This window comes from Lepisma saccharinum, chromosome 3 (genome assembly GCF_977018435.1).
Source record: "Lepisma saccharinum chromosome 3, izLepSacc3.1, whole genome shotgun sequence".
NCBI classification, from domain to species: Eukaryota; Metazoa; Arthropoda; class Insecta; order Zygentoma; family Lepismatidae; genus Lepisma; species Lepisma saccharinum.
The window spans coordinates 21,572,287-21,598,459 of NC_139231.1; the positions used below are offsets into that span (position 1 = coordinate 21,572,287).

At 39.0% G+C, this 26,173-nt stretch overlaps 1 protein-coding gene across 3 annotated transcripts in view; it reads right to left on the reverse strand.

The window, feature by feature from the left end:
* Nucleotides 1–330: 330 nt before the first annotated feature.
* The window catches only part of LOC145984936 (uncharacterized), a 655,439-nt gene continuing 629,596 nt past the window's right edge, over nt 331–26,173 (reverse strand). For all 3 annotated transcript variants that reach the window (XM_083118349.1, XM_083118348.1, XM_083118347.1), the window contains exons 13-15: nt 4,633–4,654; nt 1,455–1,479; nt 331–466 (exon numbers count right to left, since the gene is read on the reverse strand). In XM_083118349.1, the coding sequence (XP_082974475.1) occupies nt 347–466; nt 1,455–1,479; nt 4,633–4,654 (167 nt within the window). In that variant the 3' untranslated portion in view covers nt 331–346. The remainder of the gene's footprint in view (nt 467–1,454; nt 1,480–4,632; nt 4,655–26,173) is intronic.

The following is a 26,173-nucleotide window of genomic DNA, read 5'->3' on the forward strand; positions in this document are numbered from 1 at the left end:
CACAATATTTTGGCGATATATATCGTGGAAAGGATATATCGCCGATATCGTGTCGTATTGTCAGTGACGATATTTTCTTGACGATACATCGAAATATAAAATTTCCGATATCGTCCATCACTACACATGAGCCTGTGCTATTATCATGATCCGGCATCTGATGTAGAGGATACACAATCTTGTTTTTCGAGGCCTCGCAGCTTCGAAACAAGGCTTCAACGAAGAAAATGTGACTAAGGATGATATTTGACTTGATGTCCTGCACGTGCTCTGAAGGCTCACATTTTTAAAACTTTATCATTATTTCTTTCAATAAAGAAAATACACAAACATTTGCTAATTTAATTTATTGGAATATCGTATGAATACAGTGCATGGGTGAATTACAGAAATTCTCAAAAACGTGTTTGTTGTGAAGTGCTGTGTCCTTTTCCCCTCCTTCTTCTTCATCTCCACATTTTATTGTCTAGAACGAAAATCAAGTCCACCATTTAACAACATTACGAAGGTGCTAATCATTCCATTGTATATTTCAAATTCAAATTTTCTTTATTGAAGGGCGAGGTCCAGCCTGTGGCTGTTCTCCAACCTAATCAAGTTTATACATTTAGCTCGTGTACGTAAACCGAATATTGAAAAAAATGAAAAATTGTTACAAAGAGAAATAAAAAATGAATAGGGCACACGAAAGGAAAAAGAAAAACACACATGTACACATACTAAAAAACATTTCTGAGCAGGAGATTCACGCAAGGATATAGAGATTGACGTACATAATTATGCTATTTCTCTAAGGTAAGGTGTTATTACAATATAGTTAAAGACTTGTCAAGCACTGGCGAGGCTCTTATTCAGGTTAAGATGTATTGTCAGCGCTATTAGTTGGAGCTTGAAAATATATATTGCTCATTTAACAGTAGATTCTTTAGCTCATTCTTTAATTTGATGGGATTGCAGAGGGAGGTAATGAAAGGCGGGTGGTGGTTGTTTCTTAGCCCCTGAAGAGAGTTTCATTGCTTTCTTCAGATCCAAGTTTTATGTAAACAACCACCAGTTTTTTGGGTTTGTTTGCATGGAAAGTCACCATAAGTATCGTGTTAATTATTTGGCAGTTCTCAACACTGGCGTTGTAATTTGAGATGAGTGAGAGGGCACAACAGCCAGTTGTTCTGCAAATTTCAATGCTCCCCAGTGCAGCGGACCACTATGTTTAACTTAACCCCTGCACTTCAACATTATTGATTGACAAATTTTACAAATCGTTAAACTTATAGTAATGCTTTACCCCATTCACCCGAAGTTACAATACTACTTTTTAAAAAAATCTTGTATGTACTGATGTCTGAAGACTCTTTAGCAGTTCGTTAGCAGGATAATATAAGAATATATTTAAAAATGAATATTTTTAGTACAGACTGTATCAGTAAAAAACAATTATGTTACGAAATCCTTACGGAGGCGGCGTCGTTGTCTCCAGAGCTGTAAAATAAAATTAAGCAATGACTATCATCTTTATTACTTAATTACATTATTTCAGCGGTGAATCTTAGAATAAATGCTATGACTTTTCTCAACTTACAGAGAAGGTCATCATGTATTTTATGATTGATCAATGTAGAATCTACATTCAAAAGTAAGTTACTTTTTCGGATAGTTTTCGTTAGAAATTTATTATTGATTAAATTTCACACAACCAGTGATCATTAATTGGAGTGAAATGAAATATATAAAGACTTATTTATGCATCCTGTACATAGTTCATAGTTCTTCATATGTATTTATGTTATTACAAGAAGTATGAAAGTGATAGAACAATGAGTGAACCCTTCTTGAACGATCATTTATTTTGCTTTATTGCATTCTCTCTCTCTCTCTCTCTCTCTCTATCTATATATATATATATATATATATATATATATATATATATATATATATATATATATATACTGCTGGACAAAAAAACCCGGACACTTGCATTTTTTGTGATAATGCATAAATTCTGATTCGAAGGTTAACTAAAGGTTGCAGAAATTATTGGAAATAAGAAAACCTGAATATATTCAACAGAAGGCAAATTAAAATGTATTGTTAATAAGATAAATTAGAACAAAAACGAAAGTTGCAGAAAACTACTAAAGAAAAAAGAAAAAAGGAAATCTTACCAATATTTTTTTTCATATTGTTATATGCTGTCTAGTAGCGGGTGTTACCTCCCCTGCCATCAATTACAGCTTGTAACCGCCGTGGCATACTTCGAATAAGGTTGACAATAACTTCTTGGTCCAATTGCTCCCATTCTTCTTGAATAGCACGTTTTAGCTCTTCAATTGTTTCTGGAACTATTGCGCGGTTTCTGATATGTCATTTCAGTTCATCCCAGATGTGCTCTATCGGATTTAGGTTCGGACTTTGTGGTGGCTATTCTAATCGCGTACTCGCAACTTCGTCCAAGTACTCCGTGACAATATTCACAATGTGAGGACGCGCATTGTCATGCATAAAAACAAAGTCCAGACCTATGGATGGTGCATATGGTACTACATGATCTACCACACATTCTGTAATATACCTACAAGCTGCCAGTGCCCCATTCTCTACAAACCAACTCTGTACGTCCTTGTAAAGAGATACCTCCCCAGACCACATGACACCACCGCCTCCAAAGGGTGTTATTTCAACGAAACAACATTGCGCATAATGCTCATTAGGTCTTCTATACACATGTTCACTCTCGTCTGATGAACGTAGGTTGAATTTTGACTCATCGGAGAATAAAACCTTTTCCCACTGCTCCACATTCCAATGTAAGTGTTTTGTAGCAAATTCCAGTCTTTGCTTCCGGTGACGTGCTAACAACCTGGGACCTGCAGCTGGCCTCCGAGATGATAAACCACTTTCATTCAGTCTTCTATGAACTGTTCGTGAAGAAACCACAGCTCTATAAACATTTCTCAAATGCTGTGCCACAATATTTGAAGTCGTACGACGGTCTCTTAAGACTATGATACGCATTAAACGATCTTCCCGTGCTGTTGTGCATCGTTTCCGACAAGAAACCGGTCTTCTACCATAGGAACCAGTTGCATCATACCGTCTGAGACCTTCATGGATAGTACTTCGTGCTATATTTAGCACCCTCGCAATATAGTGTACACTACGACCATCATCGCGAAGAGCTACTGCTTTTACTACCTCTTCACGTCTCATTTTCAAGCTAGTAAACTTACAATACATTTGCAAGAAAAATACCAGCAATGACAATGTCAATAATATCTGTTACTATGGTTACTATGAACCAAAATACATGGCTCTCTAGACATTAAACAAAATAATACCAACAGGAATTGAAAATCAATAAATTAAAACAAAATTCCATGAAATTGATTTTAAGCCTACTAGGTGTTCCAAATAAGTAAATACAAGTAAATAAATAAATAAATAGATAAATAATAAACGGAAAAACTATGGAAAATGTTCAATAATGAATGTTCAATTGTTCAATACTTAACTGAGAGCGTAATTCATAAGTAATTGCAATTCAGATGTCAAATATTAAGGTGTCCGGTTTTTTTTGTCCAGCAGTATATATATATGCATGCATATTGTATACAGCAAGAGTAAAACTTTATTTTATTATACAAGGAAGTACATTCGCTTATAGCAACAACAAACTAATTTATTTTATTTAATAATTTTAGACGCATTTTCTTCATATCTAATTAATAAATCCACAACCTTTCTAATATATTAATTCCCATTCATTTATATTAAGTACATACAAATATGAAAATACATTGTAATTTGATTGAATTAAAAAAAATTGATTACAATAGATTAAGACAATAGGTTTAATATTGACGTATCTTATTACACCCAACATTTTATCAATTTTAGTAATGTCTTGGGTTGTATCCAAAATAGAGGGGGGTGGTATCTTTCGAACGTCATCTATTATGGCACTCAACCAACACCTGTTTTGAAGCCAGTGTAATAAGTTAATTTTGAATTAACTTGGCAGATCTTAAGAATTTTGTCTTGCTTTCCCCATTTTCAATATGAGTCTTTACAAGTGTGTCACTAACAAACAAGTCTATGATGTTGAGAAAATTCTCAGAACTACTTTGTATGTTCGTTACATCTTCTTGATGTCCCCTGAGATGAAAAGTGCAAGTGGATAATGCTTTACTACATCCAAAATTCCTCTAATTATTTCGCAACACTTATCCAAACCTTCTTGCAATATTGTGTGAAAGTCGGCATTGCCTGTACATTTTCTTGCCTGTCGTCTATCCTCTGACGACGTAAACTATTCAGCTAATGAAGATTTTCTTCTAATCTGCTAATCCACTTTGTACTTTTCTGGTGATTGACATTTTGTGTTTGCTGTTGTAGGGACAAAAAAATAATATGTTTGATTTAAATATATGTTTTAACCACCATAGGAAAACTTTTGGGAACTATCGGTCTTTCTTAATTTATCATTCTTACTGCGCCCCCGAAGCTCATACATCCCCTCCCATCGCGAGTGTTGGGGGAGTCATTTACGCCACTGAGTAGTAGTGCTAATATGGTATAATTATTACAGTATAGAATGTAACATTAAACATATAGCATATGTTTATAAAGGCTTACATTCCCGCCGTTTGGCCCAAGCCTGTAAAAAAAATATTAAAGAACGTATAAATATGTATTACTTGCTTACTAAGTTGCAGTGTTTCAGAAATCAAGTTACATTTTCGCACAAAGAACACTGATTGTGAACCTCTTGAACAATGATTATCATCTTTATTACTTATTCACTAAATTTAAGTTCTTAGAAAACAAGTTAGGCCTACATGTTCGTGAAAAGAACATCCATTTTGTACCTCTTCGTGTGCATGGAAACATTTTGGTAAACTATGAAAAAAAAATGTTCTACTAGCAATATAAGATTCTCCACAAAAAAGACCATCGTTAAACAACAATTAGCACACTCTTTGCTTGCCTCACTACTTGACTCAATACGGTAGTCTACTTCCAGGTTCAATATGATGGGAAGTCTACTGCTTCAATAGACAAGGTACGAAGACTCGTTCTCTCTGTGTTACATTCTGTGACCGTCGTCTGATCGGCGACTCTAAACACTTATGACAGTAGTGGTGAACCTATCCTATTTACATGCTTATTTCTCATTATATGCTTACGTGGTTAAATTAGGCAAGTCAGGTTTGGTGCTGTTATCACACATATATATATATATTTATTTAAAGCTTTATACTGCTGCGAACAGCATGACTACCTTTATACAGCAAGGGTTCGAATCCCGATCGGATTTGGTTGTTTGTGAATGCCCATTCATAATTTTCATCATATCATCACTCATCTTCATTCGCAAATTAGCCAAGAAGCACAAACTGCGAAGTAAAATAAACTAAATAAATCAATCAATCAATTAACTTTTATACAGCAGTTTTTCATGAATAGTACAAATAATAATAAGCAAAAAATATTTGCACAGATATACATATGGTAAAATATTTTACAAACATACTCTAAAACTACATGAATTTACAAAATACAATTAAACATTGATATACTTAAAACTATATATGGAAGAATTCTTGTTTCAAAACCCTTTTTGATAAGTTGAAAATTGTATTAAAGCCATCATTGGATATGTAAGTTGATTTATTTGAATTGAAAGTGTTTATAAGGAAATAAAGATATCCGAAATTCTTAAGCCTGTTGCTAGCCGCTCGTCTACCCAATCACGAACTTTTATCTCCAGACACGCTAGGTGGTAAGCTGAAGTGTCCTGTAAACGAGAGCTTGAGCGAAGGAGTGAAGATATTGGAGCATTTCAAAACTATTGTATGTTTTTCGTTTTAATCTTTAAAATAACTTAATAATAATAAAAAATATCTTTGCTTCAATGCAAGCATACGAGAATGAAAATTAGTATAACAGTCCATTTAAACGAAATACCCATGCCTGTTACTAGGGGCCGTCTTGCGCTCACGTTGGCAACACTGCGTTTTTGGCGTTTGGAGCATGCGCGTTAGTTACAACATGCCTTGCAACCTAAACAGCCGCCATTTGCACGTTGTGAAACGCTTGGTGTGGTTGTGGTGGAGAGTGAAAGTGGTGCAGGTAATTAAAAACCTTGCCGAGTGTGAGATACGATCAGTGATCAGGTTTTTGACCGCGAAAAATGTGAAAGCGTCAGACATTTATCGCCATTTACGTGAAGTATATGGTGAGAATGTCATTGTTGAAGGCAAGGTGCGTAAGTGGGTACGTCTGTTTAAGACCGGTCGCACGAATGTTCTTGACGAACCACGATGCTTCTGATTGAGTTTCTGCCGAATGGACAAAGAGTTAATGCAGCCATGTATTGCAAAACTTTCAAGAAACTTCGCCGAACAATACAGAATAAACGACGAGGAATGGTGTCTTCCGGTATCATGTTGTTGCACGACAACGCACGGCCACACACTGCAACTGCTAAACAGCCGCTCATTGACTCATTTGGCTGGTAGCGGATGGACCACCCTCCGTACAGTCCGGATCTCGTTCTTAGCGATTATCACATATTACTCCACTTGAAGACTATCCTCGCTGGGAAGCGATTCAACAGCGCCGATGAAGCCAAACATACAGTGATGGATTGGCTGTGTGATTTGGCGGCAGATTTCTTTGATGAGAATCTTCAAAAGCTCATCTACAGCTACGACAAGTGTCTCTGTAAATTGAATGACGAATAGATTAATTTTTATGAACAAACACGAGAAATCTAACGGGCGTGGCAAAATGGTTAACGTAATGCGCTGAGAAATAGAATATCTGGAGTTAGAACCTGATATAGGAAATAGAGCTATGTCATTATCTTTATCGCGCTTCCATCATCTATCACATTTTAACACTTCAAGTCGATTAACCGAGAGTGGTAGAACAGTGACCGTAAATAACACAAGAAACAATATCTGGTATCGGCTTGTGAGTTTCAAGCATTGATGTATCTTCTGTCAATAGCAACAATAGACTGTCAAACTGAAATGAAATACCTCGTTTCGTCCAGGAAATAGTAACAGGGGAAGATCGATATATACGTATATTCCTCGTATTTTCCATTTTCTCTTACAATAATTTCTAGTCTGTTGTGAAAATGCATTTAATATGCAAAATATATTTAAATTTATATTAATATCTACAGACGCAACTGATTAAGGATTTAATGGAAAAATTCTCTCTATACCTGAAATATGACATTCGTTACGACGAAAATCAATTCGAAAACTGGAATTACCAGATCACCTCCAATCCCCCCAGTGGCATTAAACACAAAGTTACTTGTTCCTTAAGAATTAATATTTTATGGTTCAAATCCTTAGTTTTACATTCGAATTTAGGGCAAAATGAGTGTGTTAGAATGTCCAACTATGATAATCACATTGTTCTGACAGATGTAATTAATCCAGCTTAATCCATTGTAAATCTGTGCAACATGATGCACAGAAAATGACTAAGACGCTTTATAGACAAGATGTTAATCGGGTACCTTACCTCACTGGATATCGATCCCGGAATTCCTTGATTACAAGGCCATATTTTTTTGTAATGGAAGACCCCTAAGCGGCAGCCTTCCTCACTCATAAAAGTGAATCAAGTCGTTGAATTTTTGACAGTTTATTGCACAATGTTAATAAGCGAATTGTCTCCCTCAATATCAAATTTTATACAAGTATAAATACATTTTGTAAAATTTTCTCGCTCACTTCGCTCGCGATTTCTTCTTTTATTACAATCTTGTCAACATCAGAGCTGCCGCTAGGGAGAGTCGGGAGTTGACACTGGGTCCCGATCGATCTAAATGTAAGAAAAATGCAAAACGGAATGCTATGGCGTGCCATGAAATGTTTTGTTACACATGAAATCAATATTGTTTTCAGTTTGCAAAAATTTCGATATAAAAATGTTTTTCTTGCTCCCTTTTGTTGTTTTCAGTAATGCATTGAAAATTACCAGAGAGAGAACTACTAAGTGCTTCAGACTCTTGCTGCTAAACGGTTTGGTCTTAAATGCATGATCGCAATTGTTTCAAGGAAAAGGAGTGCGGCACATTTCAGATACTTTTTTTCCGTTATGGTGCCTCTATGTTGCTGCATTATACATATATACACACACACAGCGTGTGGTCATTGAATTATGACCACCCACCTAGTAGTGTGTTGGACCACCTTTTGCTTTATGACAAAATATATTCTACGTGCATGTATTCCACAAGATGTCTTTAGAAGTCCACAGGTATTGAAAAACCATGCTTAGTTCAATGCAGCCTTCAGTGCTGGGATTAACGTGATTGATATCTCCTGGCGCCTAATGTGTAGCTCCATATAATCCCACATATGTTCTATCGGATTTAAATCGGGCGAATTTGGAGGCCACGCTATTTGTTGGAAGTCAAATGAGTGTTCCTCATACCAGCCCCGTACCACACGAGCCCCAAGACATGTTGCGTTATCATCCTAAAATATACGAAAACCATCAGTAAAAAATGCTATGCATGCTCCATGGGTCCAAGTTCATGCCATGTGAACATTCTTCACACCATACAGCCACTGGCACCGGCCTGTACATTGACTTTGTGCAAAATAGAAGAACACTTTCAAGTTGATTACACCAAACCCTCACACGACCATCCACGGAATGTACTAATAACCGAGACCCGTCGGACCAACACACCTTCTTCCAGTCTTCCACACACCAATTCGCGTGTTCTTTGCACCACAAGTGTCGTTTGCACTTATGCTTACGAATCAGGACTGGGTGGCGACGGGGTTATCTGCTAGCGTACCCCATACGTGAGAGTGTGCGACGAGTGGTTATGGTAAAACAGACAGTCCCTAGTTGATTTGTGTTGTATTCGGATGTCAGTTGTTGCACTGTGGTTCGTCTGTTGGAATGGATGAGCCGTTGTATCCTCCGCTCCCCTCTGGCGTCAATCATCAGCTGTCTTGTACAGTTCTGCCGCTGGGACATCATTTGACCGTGTTCACACCACCCTCGGAACACTTTCAATACCGCTCATGAATGCAATGAAACTAAAACAGTGAGATAAAAATATTTTTTTCTTTCCCGACTGAACTTTCATCAAAGCTTTTGCCCCCCTAATCAGATGGTCTCCGCACGCCTATGGGGTGAGGGGAGGAAAATGTCCAGTTCTTATTAAGTTTTAAATTGTCAGGCGCATTCTTGTGGTGAGATTAACAATTATTTTGGGGAAACTATAAAACTCTTTACTATCAAAATTAATTCTTAGATTATCACAGGAATTCTGCCGTGTTGAGGGGGGGGGGAGATGGAGCATGACATTGGAGGCGATATCCAGATGTGGATATCAATGTTATGTCTTAGATTCGCACAGAATTTCCATAGCAAGGGGGATCGAACTTTGAAGTTCGGAGGTAGGGGAAACAGTCAGAGCTTTCGTATTAAATTCGTATGATGACCATTATTTAGGCTGTCATTTTTCTGCGATTTTGAAGTCGTGTGGTATCAAGTGGATTTCACTCTGGATTATTCGCTAAACGGGGTGGCGCTGGGTGTCAGAAGCTTGATATCGGATACATGAAAAAGTAGTGAAGTAAAATATAGCGCTGTTTACTAAACAAGAAGTCCACGGATACTAGACTTTGTTACTTTGCGTGACTTTTCTGAAAAATTAAGATAGTGAGGATAGGTCGTGGTTAGACACAGCATTAGCTACGGAGGAAGGTAAGGTGGTTCTACAAGCGCCGAGGCAAAGTGGGTGCTGAACGAGCAAAAATAAAAAAAATGGAAGGAGTAAAGGTTGTATGAAAATCTTGACTCATTAAATTCTTTCATTGCGAATTTCGTAATATATACCCTAATAAATTTCCTGCTCTCTTCACTCGCAATTGTCCTTGTTTGACTTCTTGATAAGATGATTGCAAAGATTATTCTATAGCTGCATTAGCATTACGTTTTGATTTGAGTTGAGTTTTGTTACTTAGCGTAGCTTTTCTTCTACTTTGGCCTGATCGCGACGGTGAGAGTGAGTGATCATATGAAATTGACGAAGCGACACTCACAAAGAACACCCATGCGCAGATCGGAATTCGAACCCGTATCCCTGGCGTCGGAATATTTATGTAGTATTATATGAATGTGAAACTTGGTCCCTTACATTGAAAGAGGAACATAAATTGAGAGTATTTGAAAATAAGATCCTTAGGAAAATCTTTGGACCTAAAAGGGATGAGGAGACAGGTGAGTGGAGAAGGTTACATAATTTAGAACTAAATAATTTGTATTCATGTCCAGATATTATTAGAATAATTAAATCAAGAAGACTTAGGTGGGCAGGCCATGTGGCACGAATGGGAGAGGAAAGAGGAGTTTACAGGATTCTTGTTGGGAAACCTGATGGTAAGAGACCTGTAGGAAGGCCAAGACGAAGATGGAGGGACAACGTTGAGATGGACCTAAGGGAAATCGGTAGGGATAGAAAAGAGTATATAGAACTTGCTCAAGATAGAGACAGATGGAAGGCCTGTGTTGCTGCAGCCATGAACCTTCGGGTTTAAGAAGGCTAGGGAGTTAGTTAGTTACTTAGTTAGATCCCTGGCGTCGTAGTGCGCGCTGTACTAACTACTCCGTCGCAAATGGCGGCTGATGCATTACCAGACACGATCAATATTCTTGGCATTGATTAATAATATCAGTTATTTCTTAGTGTTTGTATACTACTACACGAGGGTTGTTTGAATATTCTTGTAAATTGTGAGATGATGTCGCAGTTCATTAGGTGATTAGATCACTTTACCAACATCCAAGAAAGTGCTTCTTCAACAGGTAAACGTACCACAAATCGAGCGTCGCAATTGCAAGATTTCACGAATTTTGCTTCGAATTTTTTCCGCAGCCAGCCTATTCACAGGACTTTGCCCGTGTGTGAGATTTCTACCTGTAGGTGCATCATTTTAACGATGTTCATGTTTTCCTATTAGAAATACTACTGTATTGTTATAATTGTAATAAATATACTACAGAGTAACGCACCGTAAATAACCCTATACAACTAGAAAATGAATAATGTAAAATGTGCATTTCTAACTTGTTGCAGGAACTAAATTTTGAACTTGAAATAAAATCCAGAAAAAAAATTGACTTTGAAATGCTCTGAGCATAGAAGGAGAATTTGTTGCAGGATGCACTAAAATCTATTTTCACTGTCTACAGCACTGTGTATCAAATAATAATTGAATCACTGATACGAGGAAACCAGTTTTGGTTAAGAGAACTGCAGCACGAATATTTGGTGTGCCCCATTGGAGTAAGCAGGGTAGGGGGTGCACGTCTTTCTGAAATTTTAGAAAATAACTTTTTTCAAATGAAAGCTGTAATGAACTCGGGAAAAGGTAAAACGACCCCCGATTACCCATTTTTGTCTTTGAACACTTTCCAAAGCGAAGGCAAAAAATTATATTTGTGAAATACTTTATTACTCCTTGCAGAACGCAGCTATGTAATATCTATAGAGCAAACACAAGAAAAAGAACCTTCGGCGAAATGTCTCCGCGCAAATTTCCCTTCTTCCGTTCAACTCTGGCAATAAATCTCCTATCACACGGAACTGGATTTCTAGTAGGAATGCTCTAGTTGACGCTGAACGGACTTTCTAGGTAGAAATCATGGCCGCCTGGCTGACTGCTTGACTGGTTTTGAGGAATAGGACATGTTCTAATTGCTACTAGCTTTCCTCGACTGGATTCTGTGAAACAGCCAATCAGAGCAAAGTCTGGGCATGTGAAGATAATCTGTGAGTTTGCAAAGGAGCGTTTTTTGCTTAGAGCCAGCATACTGTAAGGTTTTTGAGTTGTATAAGAAGGTACTTTCTGCGCCATCGTTTGTAGGTATCCCCTACAACACTTCTGGTCAAAAGTCTGTTAGTCTATCGCATAAAAGATCGTAAAAAAGAAATAAAAAATCTTTTGAGGCCAGGGATTTTCTTAACAAATAAAGAATTATTTAACACGCATTTTTGCCTTCATCATTTTACACTAAGGGGAGGTGTGATGTGATGTTAAATGTTAGTTTAACAAGTAAAATGTCGTAAAAAACAAAAGTAGGTCAAAGGACGAGGTTAGCATAAGAACAAAATTTGCAAGAGGTAGAAAATAGCTTAAAAATTGATGCCAGAGCTTCTTCTGTCCATTTTTTTCCTCATTGTAGGTTAGTTTAGTCCGTAAAACGTCGTAAAAATAAAAAGTAGGTCAAAGGACGTTTCCAGCTCATATTGCTTCACCTACTTTTCCAACTCGTGAAAGAAAGCGAATACGTTAAATTATATCACGTAAGATCGTAAGAAAAAAAATACGTAGACAAAAAGAACCCTTGTAGGTTAACGTAGCCCGTAAAAGGTCGTAAAAAGAAGTGAATAGGTTAAGTTATATCACGTAAGATCGTGGCATACCTACAAAGGATGAGATGGGGAAAACCCGGTCGAGGTGAAAATTGTGCTGGAACGCTATAAAATCCACAAAAAATATCGTCATAATATGATACTACTGAGGTTAAATGCATAGAAAATAGGGGATACCTACAAAGGATGGCGCAGAAAGTAACTTATTATACTACTTTTTTGATCTGTGGTTTCCGAGTACTGGCTGGTTATATTATAGTTTCTCAAGGTTTAGTAAGGAGATGATGTGCAGTGCATTCGTGTTCAGTTCATTAAAATTTAAGTAGCCTATTTATCAAAGCGATGTGATGTGTACGTGACAAATATGGTTAGCTGAAAATTAAAAGCTTTATTATTACAAGTGTATTAATAAATGTTTGACTTCTTTGTGAATGAATCCTGCGAATCTCATGTATGAATAATGCAAACCCAAGATAAAAAGCTTGTTCGGTATGCATTGATTACCATATTTGTTTTCTAGCCATTCTCTAGTTCATACTTTTCCTTTTTTGATAAAAGCACAAAGCAGTAATTCTCCTACAACATTCTTCAAATTGCTCGTCCACCTTTAAGCCGGATTTAGAAGAAAGCATTTCCATTAACATTTTTGCTAGCATAAATGCTACGTAAATGCTTCAAAAAATCTTATAACAGATAAGTTTTACACCTAAGAATTTCATGGATTATTTCGGTTAGCTGTTCCAATTACAATGTACGACATACGTATAATACATACAGCACGAAAGGCACGTCGAGTTACACCGTCTATGGTGAATGAACGGTGTAGACAATTGAAAAAGCTAAAATATTCTTCCTTACGTGTACAGTGGTGGAAAAAAGTTCTTCCCCATAAGACTTAATGGCAGTAAATAATGCCGGAAAGGTAGGCAACACACATTGCACCTTTAGGTGATCGGGTGATTCTGTCTGTCTCAAGGAGCAACTCGTCTTTCATGCAATAGCCAACAGACACAGGAAATGTAGGAAAGTCACGTGACTTGTTAGGTGGAATGTTGTTCGTCATAAAATCGCCTTTTCTCAAGCCAGGTCGCAGAACCGACAAGAGTTATAGCCTATGTCCGAAAATGATTCCCCTAAAACCGTTGAACGAAACGCTAAAATAATTATTGCCTTAATTACAAAGGCTACTATACTATATGTGCCGCGGTAGCTCGGGCGTTAGGGAGTTTGATTACCATGCGAGAGATCTCAGTTCGATCTCCGACTGGGGAGAATTGGAATTTTGTCCACCTGTTCAAGTGGTTCCGGCGCCCACCCAGCGTCGTATAAAGTGGGTACCTCTAGGAAACTTTGGAGGGGGGGGGGTAAAGGCGGCCAGGGGGCGTGGTGCTGATCACATTATCCCCACCTTCGGCCGTAACAAGAAAGTGTGGGACCCTAACTCCGCACCCCCTACACGCCTTCATGGCTTGGTGCAAAGCACAAGGTAGCACTTTGCTTTTTCATTTACTATACGTCCCGAGTTTGTCGGAACAGAACTTTCTAATTTCTATGTGGACTTCCCTCCAAGTTCCGTAGGGATGTGAATAGGCTCCAGTTTTATTTTGACACAATTCATCCATGTTATATTTCGTTATAAAAACCACGACCGATATCCTGTGTGTGTGTGTGGGGGGGGGGCTAAAATTCAAACACTACTCCATTCTCCGATTCTTCGTATCAGAAATAAATCTTAATTCCACACACTGAAAATGTAGCATTTCCTACATCTTAGCATGCAAATATCTAGCAGCAAAGTAATGTGTAGGCACATATTGGTTCGGATACCACTTTAAACTGTAGGTGCATTCCCGATTTGCTTACTGGGCCACCCCATGGCGCAGTGGTAGCGTCATTGCCTTGTAATCAAGGGGTCCCGGGTTCGATACCCGGTGGAGGCACAAGTGGTTCGGATCCCACTTTAAACTGTAGGTCCAGTCCCGAATAGCCTTACTATGCATAAAGTGGACTTAAAACAGCAACTCAAACCAAACCAAAACCGATTTGCTTACTGTGCATAAAGTGGACTTAGACACCAAATCAACCAACCAACACAATCCCGTTATTGTCCAGATTATCGATTGTTGTTGTTGTTGATTGTTGATTTAGTTTATTTTACTTCGCGTTTTGTGCCTCTTGGCTAATTTGCGAAGATGGGGATGAGTGATGAAATGATGAAATTGATGAATGGACATTCACAAACAACCAAGCCCGACCGGGATTCGAACCCGGGACCCTTGGCGTCGCAGCGCGATGTGCTAACCACTCGGCCACAGGGTCGGGCCCAGATTATCGAAACCAGAAGCTTCGTCGCGAATAACATAAGCAGGAAGACAATGTGAAATTACCGAACAGAAACAGAACCTAGAACGGCTAGATTGGATTAAATCGACTATACAGCACGCATTCTGAAATGAAGAAGAATACGAAAGTTGAAGGACATCGATACACACACACACTTTTCCTTCCTTCAATGGTAAGATAACTTTCTTGCAGAGAAGCCTTTACGTAGGCCTTCAAGGCCACAAGGAGAAAGTGTTCATCATGCAATGACGGGACCAAAACACAGGTCTAGTTTGATATGAAAGCTGTGTTCCTCCTTATTTCGTTCGTCATTGATAACAGGTACACGGGCCTCGTCTGCTAACCTTAGTTTCGTAGAGCAGAAGGCTGTTTGCCACCCTTTGGTTCAGTGACCTTCGCTCGTAGTTAGCAAGAGTGAATGACTCACCAGATACCTGTTGCCTGTGAGGTTATACAAGAATAGATATTTCGTTAGCGTCTGTAAGTATTGTTTCATCTGCAGTTATATCAGTTAACGTTCGAATTGTTTCCTAATGGTTACGTTATTTATAAATTAGTTCTCGAGAGTGAGCTTTCTATATATTTGTATGGGGGAGGGGTATACAGCCTGCATGTATTATTTTTTTCCTGAAACAAGAAGAAATTCCAAGACAAAAAAGAGACATAGAAGAGTATTTAACAAAATGAAAGAAGATAACGAAAATGTAAATGTTTAAATAAATTATTTTATAGATCGAGTGAATAATATTTTCTCACGGGGCCTCCTCGATGGCTTAATGATAACGTAGTCACCTTATAATCAAGGGATCCCAGGTTCGATACACGGTGGATGCACGTAGTAGTTCGTATGTCATTTTAAACTGAAGGTCCAGTCCAGATTAGCTTATCTGTGCAGAAAAACTAAAAAAAGAAATTGTCACAGTGTAAGAAAATGTCATGTTCAACCACATACAAAAACCAATACAATTATGATGGCAACGTATTTTCTCAGATCCATTTTAATTATACGTGCATGATAAAATAACAGAAGTTGAGGAAAGATAAAGCCAAGCGAAACACAGATGCCTTCTCCAGAATTTCAAATCTCGTTACGTAAGGTTCTGGGTTGAAGTCCCAGGCAGGCATGGCTTTCTTGTTCTTGCCCTTTTATCTGCTTTATTTCATCATAAATCGTCGTTAAGGTTTACCTACAAGGGAAGAATAATGACAATTGCCAATACAAAGCCAATAACGAACAGAACAACAACTCAATTAGGGAGATGTCAAGAAAGAAACAAGACTTTACAGTGTTTCAGTCTCTCGGTTTCTCGCATTGAAAATTGCTCTCCCGTTCTCGGTCTCGGCTAGTTCAATATAGAAATCGAAAAAGTATGTGAAGATTCATATATATCATATATCCCGGTTTTATAGGAGATTTCATGAGAGATGAAATAAGTACTCTTCGATCATGTTTATTTTTATTAGTTTTGTTACGTAACGTCACTTTTCTTTGTAGTCGCGGACGAGTGACCATTACATGAAATTAATGACGAAAAACTCAAACACCTGTGACAAGGACGGTACTCAAATCCGGGAACTTTGGTGACGAGATCGAAGGTTGACCACTTAATGAATTTGCCCACCGAGTCTGCTTAATGTTGCTTGTGTCAGGTAATTCGAAATAACTGTCAATATCCCACATTCATTATCATTTGTTTCATAATTTATCTTATTGATGTTATTAACCTGAAGTCGAAGAAATAGTTGAAAGGCAATAATGCAAGATTGAATGTCTCTGATGTTACTTCGTGCCGAATAATATGACGTGATATTATGATATGAATATATTAATAATGTAATATGCCTAGTCATTTCATTGATTGATCCCAATTGCGCACACAAAATATGGTATAATGTCCACTCCTAACCAACCTCCATGGCAGAGTGGTTAGCACAGCGCGCTACGACAGCATGGGCCCCTGGTTCGAATCTCGGCTTGGCCATGGGTGTTCTTGGTGAGTGTCCGTTAATCAATGTCATCATATCATCACTCATTACTCATCTTCATCGTCGCTATTTTCCAAAAGTGAAAGAATAGCGACACTAAATAACAAAAATCCAATCAAATGGAACATCTTCACCGATTTAATTCTGTACCGTACCAAATTCCCAGTTTATTACTGCTTCTTGCTTCATTTTACTGCATCTCAATTGTTTTCCGATTCGAAAAAAATTGGAATGTTGAGCAGTTGATTGTGCATTGTTTCGTTGTTTGGATTGTTTAATTAACGTCGCATTAATTAGTTTTAGACCAATCGTGACAGAGGGAATCGAGAGCACAAAGGAAGGGGAAAGACAAGTTAGAGACCACGGCTCTCTTTAAAGGTAGCATTCCTTGAACACGACTGAATTGACAGCAGAATATTATGGATAAAATTTGTTTCGCTTTTTCCTATTTCTGTTTCAGTTATTTTACTTCGCTTTTCTTCTCTCACTGGCGTTAATCGTGTCGGTGAGGAAGAATTATAAACTCGTGAAATGGACGATGGGACAAAAAATGCCTCTCCCACGGTTCGAAACTGTGACCACAAAATATTGTCTTATTTTTAAAATTTACGCCAAATATGGTTTCACTCGTCTCTTTCTCAAGGCGTTCCATTGCCTCTCCGATGGCGTAGTGGTAACGTCTTCGACATGTAACCAAAGGCTTCCGAATTCAATACCAGATAGAGGAACATTTGGTTAGGATCCCACTTTAATCTGTAGGTCCAGTGCATAAACTGGACTTAAACCATTAACGTGTGGTATGTGGCCTGTGATGAAAACCATCATTTCAGTGAACCTTCTTGACAATGAGTAGTATCACTCGAAAAATATTTTCTTACCAGTAGATCATCTTGCTGAAATGTTCTTCTTGAGGCCACGTAGAGTCCAGCGCAGATATTTCTGCCGTGCGATGCGCGACAGAACTAAAGAAGCAGTGTTGATAATGGAGCAGAAAGAAAAATCGCTGCAGTTCGCCGATGCACAGCTGTTACGTACAACAAGGAAATTAGAGAATTCAGGTCTATCTAACGTTGAGTTTTAAACGCCATGCATTATACCAGGACTAGGATTAATATGTACTAACAAGTGGCTTTGTATGTAGCTACATACATATGGACTAAAAATTCGCAAAATATGAACTAACTCATACGTAAAATTACCAAAAATGCTGCAAAGAAGACTTCTTCACACGATTCCTTATTTGAGTGATTTCAAACAAAATAAAAAAATATTATTTTTCATTGCATTAATGCACTGGTGGCGTTCTAGCTGTTCACTCCCAAAACCCGTATACACTGGTACGGAACTGCAACGGCAGATAACAACATGCCAACGTGTTAAACCGCGACAATTGGACCACAACACTCCTCCTCAAGCAGTATTATTATTTCCTCTCTGTGATCGGCGAAAGTCGGTTGCCTTTGTTCTACATTTACAAACGATGCCGGTTTCCACAACAATATCAAGTACAGTCATGGAAAAAAGTTCTTCCCCATAAGGCTTTAATAGGAGCAAGTAATGCAGGAGGGTAGGCAACACATATTGCACCCTTCGATGATCGGGTGATTTTGCCTGTCTTAACACCGAGAAATGTGTTCCACGCGAAGGTCAACATGACAGGAAAGTAAAGAGGGTCACGTGACTATTGGTTACGTGGAGTGTTGTGCTTCTCCACGTCCCCAGTTCTTGATCCACATTGCAGAAAAAGTAGAGCTGCATGCAATATATGAAAATAGGTTGTTTTCAACTACAAGCTTAATTATGATTTTCCCAATTGTAAATCTATCAGACGTGTCTCCCGATTTAGTCGGGACAGTCTTTTACTTTGGATTCCTGTTTTTTCATAGGCGTAACTTGACGGGAGCAGAAAGGGCATTTGTAACCCCCCCCAAAAAATCAGGTTTCTTAAAGCTGCTAAAACAGGAATTAAATACTATGATTTGACGCGTCCAAAAAAAGTATTATATTGAAAGATTGTTCCCAAATACGTAGATAGCAATTTAATACTTTGAAAGTGTCTCAGATTTGTTTATTATGTCACATCTTAGTGTGGCACAGGTCTACTACAAAAGTGGAATTTCGTAACAGAAATATGAACCCACTCCTTTTATTTCGTAGCCGATTTCATCTTGAAACTGAAATTAAGAATATTAGTTAACAAGGTAAAAAGGTAAAGTGTTCCCCTGTGCATAGCACCACGCCATGAAGGCGTATAGGGGGTGTGGGGGTAACGCCCCACACTTTCTTGATTCGTTCGTGAGTGGGGGTGATGTGATCAGCATCACGCCCCTGACCGCCTTTACCCCCCAGGGTTTCCCCCAGGTACCCATGTTATTCGACGCTGGGTAGACGCCGGGACCGCTTCCACCGTTAACAAGGTCATTGGTAAACAATAAAAAAATGTGTTAGACCCAATTCTTTAATACCTTATCATAATCTTTATCGCAATTTTAAATTTTGTTGTAAGTCCACTTTATGCAAAAAAAAGGTAAAGTTCTCACCTGTGCTTAGCGCTACGCCATGAAGGCGTATAGGGGGTGTGGGGGTAACGCCCCACACTTTCTTGATTCGTTCGTGAGTGGGGGTGATGTGATCAGCATCACGCCGCCCCATACTTTCTTGATTCGTTCGTGAGTGGGGGGTGATGTGATCAGCATCACGCCCCTGACCGCCTTTACCCCCAGGGTTTCCCCCAGGTATCCACGTCATTCGACGCTGGGTGGGCGCCGGGGCCGCTTCCAACGTTAGAAAAGTTCCCGGGCTTGAACCGGCCGGGGATCGAACCCGGGGCCTATAGCATGGTAGTCAGACGCGTTACCGACTGAGTCACCGGCACAGATAGACTAATCTGAACTGCATACAGTTTAAAGTGGGATCCGAACCACTATGTGCGATCACCTGGTATCGTACCCGAGACCCCTTGATTACAAGGCCTTACCACTACGCGATCAGTGAGGCGCACACAATCTTTGTATTGCGACCTTTTTAAACCTATATGTATCATATAAGAGGTTGTTTAACGTTGCTATGCCTCTATGGATTATATATAGCCAGTATTCGAGCACATAGCGTCAGGTTTCATAGAATATAAGCTTCTCTTGCATGTTTATGGTTTCCTGTCTGCAGTAGAAAAACTGGCAGGTTCCCATAGCTTTTCTTTCAATAGTCTTCCAATGGTTGCATATCATATCACTCAAATTTGATTCATTCGTTGCGAACACAATCTCACCCTGACGTCATTCCTCCCGCTTTCCTTACAACCCTTGGCGAGGAGGGAGGAGAAAGGAAAGAGGGGGAGGAAACACTGCTTTTCAGGCGCGGTGATTCCGTGCCCAGGGTAAGCTCCTTCTTGTGAGAGTCCACCGGTCGCACTCTCAACCTTGAGAGCCTTTCCGTTCCCTCCGCTCAACTAGGGAAAACATACCCGGTAGAGTGCGAAGAACAGGAAAACTGAATAACATGGGCAAACCAATTCTACGCTAATTTTCACTTTACATTTGCTTCTGTCTTGCTGATTTCTGTTACTTGAACATAAATTTATCAAAAGGGAAAAGCTTAAATATTGAAGATGAAGCAAACTGAATTAAAATTCAAGGCTTAAGCAATTAAAGCACCTATTTGCTGACTCCCCCCATCCTTGTATTTACAAAAATAGTGATTGTTTCTCCTCTCTAATCTTCAAAAGCAGCGAGAATACTTATCTCACGGAACTGAATATTTTTTTAAAGGGAAACCCCCCTCCCCGAAATCCTACAAATATCTAATTTAAAAAGTGTATAGTGGTAATTCATTTTACTTCATTAGCAGGATTAAACACTTTGCTTAATACGTTGTAATAATCTGAGATTCATCTTCAGGACTTCTAACCCCACTGTTTCAAATTTATGTGGCGGCTGATAATAAGGGATGATCCCCATCCCGAAATAAAATTCTGACTCTGACCTGCAATGATTCGAACTTTTAAAAACCTGTCAATTCGAGCTCGGAAAGGGATTTTTTTTATTATTCATAGGGAATTTCATTCTGAGCCAGGAACACAACAACAGAAGTTTGGCGCGTGAAACTGAATGCGTGTAGTCGTTGGCTTCGTGCTGTGCTTCGTGTTTATTATTTATTTAGGTGTTAGTGTTTGTCGTGATAGTGCTGTGTTAAAGGGTAATGGATGTGATACAAGATTTGCTGGTGAAACCTTTTGGAACAAGATCTTTTCAGGAGAAGTTGCAAATTGTTAATACAGGTAGGCCAGTGTCATCGCTTGAACTTATTTCTACACACAAAGACAAAATCGGGAATATGTGAGGCATTTTCGCAAGCAAATTATGACAAAACACCATGGTTGACAGGAAGTATAAGTGTTAATAAGCTTTGCATTTTTGTTCGCCGTGCTTACTTTTCGGGGCTGAAAAGAATGTATGGACGCGTGACTGTAATCTTTGCAACACTTGTGCCAAACATGAAAAATCCAAAAGTCACATAACTTCCTTTGTTAAGCTGCAATCTTTCGCCCAGACACGTATTGACGTGCAACTGGACAAACAGCGTGCTTTGGATGTAGTACAGCACAAGTAATCGGGTCCTGGAGTAAGTTGAATTTTGCACTTAAATTAATATTGCGGGTTTTTATTTCACTAGTGCACGTCTTTCATTTTTATATTTCACAGGCTGTTTTTTTATAGCTTTATAATACTGTCTTGTTTTATTATTTGAAATTCTACGCGTATAGTAAACTGCAATAACGAGAATTAATTGATTGTGATCGTAGCAATAAGACAAACATTCCGACACAATATTCCTAAATCCAATATGGAGCGTGACATAAATTGCACGGAAACTTTTGGAGTTTGAGGATCAAAAGGTCGGAGATTACCCACTCGTTAGAACCAGCATACGCCACTGTCTACGTGCAATGACGGGACCAAAACATACGTCAGATAGCTGTGTTCCTCCTTATTTCGTACGCCATTGATAACTGGAACACGTGACCTCGTCTTTGGTAGAGCACAAGCCTGCTTGCTTGCCACCACCCTTTAGTTCAGTGACCTTCGCCCGTAGTCAGCAAGAGTGAATGACTCACCAGATACTTGTTGTCTGTGAGGCTACACAAGAATAGATATTTCGTTAGTGGCTGTAAGTATTGTTTCATCTGCAGTTATATCAGTTAACATTTCAATAGTTTCCTAATGGTTACGTTAGTGATAAACATGTAAATTAGTTCTCGAGAGTGAACGTTTTATCTATTTGAACGGGGGATTTTTATAGAGCCTGCATGTATTATTTTTTTTTTTTAACAAGAAGAAATTCGAAGACGCAAAAAGAGTTGTATAAGAGTAGTTAACAAAAGGTAAAAAGAAGAAGAAAACGAAAATGTAAATGCTGAAATAAATTATGGTAGAGATCGAGTGAATAACATTTTGTCATGGGGCCTCCTCGATGGAGTAGTGATAACGTCGTCGCCTTGTAATCAGTGGATCCCGGGTTTGATACACGATGGATGCACATAGTGGTTAGTATCCCACTTTAAACTGAAGGTCGAGTCCAGATTAGCATATCTGTGCACCAAACCAAAACTAAGAAAGAAATTGTCACAGTGTAAGAAAATTTCATGTTCAACCAGATACGAAACAAAAGGGAATAATATATTGCAGGTTGGAGTTCACATCTGTAGCATCTAACCAGCACAATTATGAATCGCAACATATCGTATGAGATCCATTTTTATTATACATGTATGATAATATAAGAGAAGTAGAGGAAAGAGAAAACCAAGCGAAACACGGACGCCTTCTCCAGAATTTCAAATCTCGTTACATAAGGTTCTGGGTTGGAGTCCCGAACAGGCATGACTTTCTTGTTCTTGCCCTTTTATCTGCTTCATTTCATCATAATTTATCGTTATGGTTTACCTGCAGGGGAAGAATAATGACAATAATTGCCAATACAAAGCCAATGACAAACAGAACAACTCGATTACGGAGGTGCCAAGAAGAAACGAGACTTGACAGTTTCTCCGTCTGTCGGTTTGTCGAATTGAAAATTGCTCTCCCGTTCTCGGTCTCGACTAGTTAAATATAGAAATCGAAAATGTATGTGAATGAATATACATGTATTTTATATATTCCGGTTTTGTAGGAGATTTCGTGAGAGATGAAATAAGTACTCTTCCATCGTATTTATTTTTATAATTTTTATTCCCTGTTCGATGATCGCGACGATAAGGACGAGTGACCATTACACGAAATTGATGACGAAATAGTCAAACACCCCCAACAAGGACGGTACTCAAAACCGGGAACTTTGGCGACGATATCGAATGTCAATCACTTAATGAGCTTGACCACCGAGCCTGCTTAATGTTGTTTCTGTCAGGTAATTCGTAATAATATCCCACATTCACTATCATTTTCTTCATAATTTATCTTATTGTTGTGATTAACCTGAATTCAAAGAATTAGTTGAAAGGCAAAAATGCAAGATTGAATGTCTCTGATGTTACTTCGTGCCGAATAATATGACGTGGTATTATGATATGAATTTATTAATCATATAATATGCCTATTCATTCCATTGATTGATCCCAATTGAGCACACAAAATATGCTATAATGTCCACTCCATGGAGGAGTGGTTAGCACAGCGCGCTACGATGCCATGGGTCCCTGGTTAGAATCTCGACTTGGGCGTGGGTGTCCTTGGTAAGTGTCCCTTCATCAATTTCATCATAGCATCACTCATCTTCATCGTCGCTATTTGCCAAAAGTGAAAGAATAGCAAATCTAAATAACAAACATCCAATCAAATCGAACATCTCTACCGATTTAATTCTATACGGTACCGAATTCCCACTTTATTACTGCATCTTAAGTCATTTTACAGCATCTCAATTGTTTTCCGATTCGAAAACATTTGGAATGTTGTCTTGTGCAGTTGATTGTGCATTGTTTCGTTGTTTGGATTGTTTAATTAACGTCGCATTAATTAGTTTTAGACCAATCGTGACGGGGGAAGCAAGAGCACAAAGAAAGCGAAAAAGACAAGGAAGAGACCACGGCTTTCTTTAAAGATAGCATCCCGTGAATACAACTCAAGTGACTGCAGAATATTATGAATAAAATTTATTTCGCTTTTTCCTTTTATTTCTGTTTCAGTTATTTTACTTCGCTTTTCTTCTACCACTCGCGTTACTCGTGTCGGTGAGGAAGAATTATAAACTCGTGAAATGGACGATGGTACAAAAAAATATATGCCTCTCCCACGGTTCGAAACTGTCAGTACAAAATATTGTCTTATATTTAAAATTTACGGGCAAATATGGTTTGTCAGGTAGCAATTTTCGCTTATCTCTTTCTCAAGGGGTTCCATTGCCTCTCTGATGTCGTAGTAGTAACGTCTTCGCCATGTAATGAAAGGCTTCCGAATTCAATACCAAGTAGAGAGGCTTTGGTTCGAATCCCATTTTAATCTGTAGGTCCAGTGCATGAACTAGACTTAAACAATTAACGTGTGGCATGTGGTCTGTGATGAGAACCATCATTTCAGCGAACCTTCTTGACAATGACTCTAATATCACTTGATAGAATAGTATTTCCTTACGAGTAGCTCTTGTCAAGAAACCAGTTCCTGAAATTTTCTTCTGGAGGCATCGTAGCACCCAGCTGTTTGTTGTGGCTGGGGCACGAGTCATGTGACTCATGCTATCAAAGCTCAATCCTTCCCGAGAAGTCAGAATCACCAGGCAAACTTAAGCGAATATTTTGTTATTTGGGTTGCATAAACAACAGGCTTTAAGACGTTACGAAATTCTACGTCCCGTGGCCCAGGTATTTTTTTTCTCAGACTGTACATATACTGCCACTAGACGATAAGCTGCGCGGCTTTTTCTTTTGCTATGAACCAGGGCTGGCGCTAGTCATTTTGCCTCCCTGGGCGGAGGCGGAAGATGCCGCTCCATTTCGACCCCCCCCCCCCCCGCCATTATGCAGCAACGGGAAATTGAAAATCAATATATTTCTAAGTAAAACATCAAAATATAAAATAAATAATGAGACTTCTTATGCTATTTCAATACTATTAAGCGCAAAAGAATATCTCGCTCGACCACAGTTTTCAATAGACTTATTTTTTTCTTCTCTTCAAATTTTGCCGCCCTGGCCGGTGGCACGGTTCGCCCTCCCCTTCCGCCGGCCCTGCTATGAACTTGGTCACCCATCAAAGCATGGCAATTTTAACACAGAAAACAATATGCATCGCATTAAGCAGCAAAAATGACAGCCTCCTCTTCCTTCACCTAAATCCCATCTTTCGCAGCAAACGTCGCAAACTCTCTTGACTTTCCGCAAAATGTATGTCCGTCTGTAATTTGACATGCAATTTCTTCAATGTTGGCACTTCATTTTCACGCAGAGCGTAGTCGTATATGAGCCTACGGATAACGTTTTCATCGAAAGCGTCCACTGACGATTTGGTCGCTGGTCTTTGTCGTTCTTTCCCGGGAGTGTGGAATGATGTGGAGGGGCCTTCTGACATCTCAAGAGATTGTCTTTCGTTCATGATAGCCCAGATTGTTCGTTCAGGAACTCCAGTCGCAGCCGCTGCTCTCTTGCCAAAATGCTGTATTGGGATGCTAACACCTTCACTGGCTTCCTCCTTCATGAACTCGTGCACGTTGCTTAGAATTTCCCGAGCTTGGCTATGTAAGGTTTTTTATTTCAACTTTGACAGAACTGGAGGTATTATGGAATTTAACCTTCATTAACAAACACACACTTTCACATACACACGCAATACACGCACACAACGTCGAACCGGTAAAATACTTAGTATGAAATAAAAATATGGTGCTTCCAATCCAACAAAACTCACCGTCATTTTACCTGCCTTTCCCCTTCCGTGACAGAAATAGTGCTTCATTATTACAGTTGGCAACACTAGTAACTAGCTAGCCAATGAACATGCACTGCATAAAAGAAGCAACCACTACGCCGTGCTATATTGACACATTACCGTCCCTGCCGAACGGTGTGAACCGCAGGCTGGAGCGCTATTCGATTGTTTTCAATGATGTTTGCTCGAGTGCGTCCAGGAATGGAATGACAATATGGCAACAATAGCGAAGGTTTTCGAGCAGGGTAGAACACGTGATACTAAGAGAGAGGGAGACGAAACGAAAATTGGTATCTACGCAACGGCAAATTTATGTGTGTTGTACTCTAGCACCCAGCTGTTGTTTGTTGTTGCTGGGGCGGCATGAGTCATGTGACTCATGCTATCAATGCTCAATCCTTCCCGAGAACTCAGATCCACCAGACAAACTTAAGCGAATAATTTGTTATTTGGGTTGCATAAACAACAGGCTTTAAGACGTTACGAAATTCTAGGTCCCGTG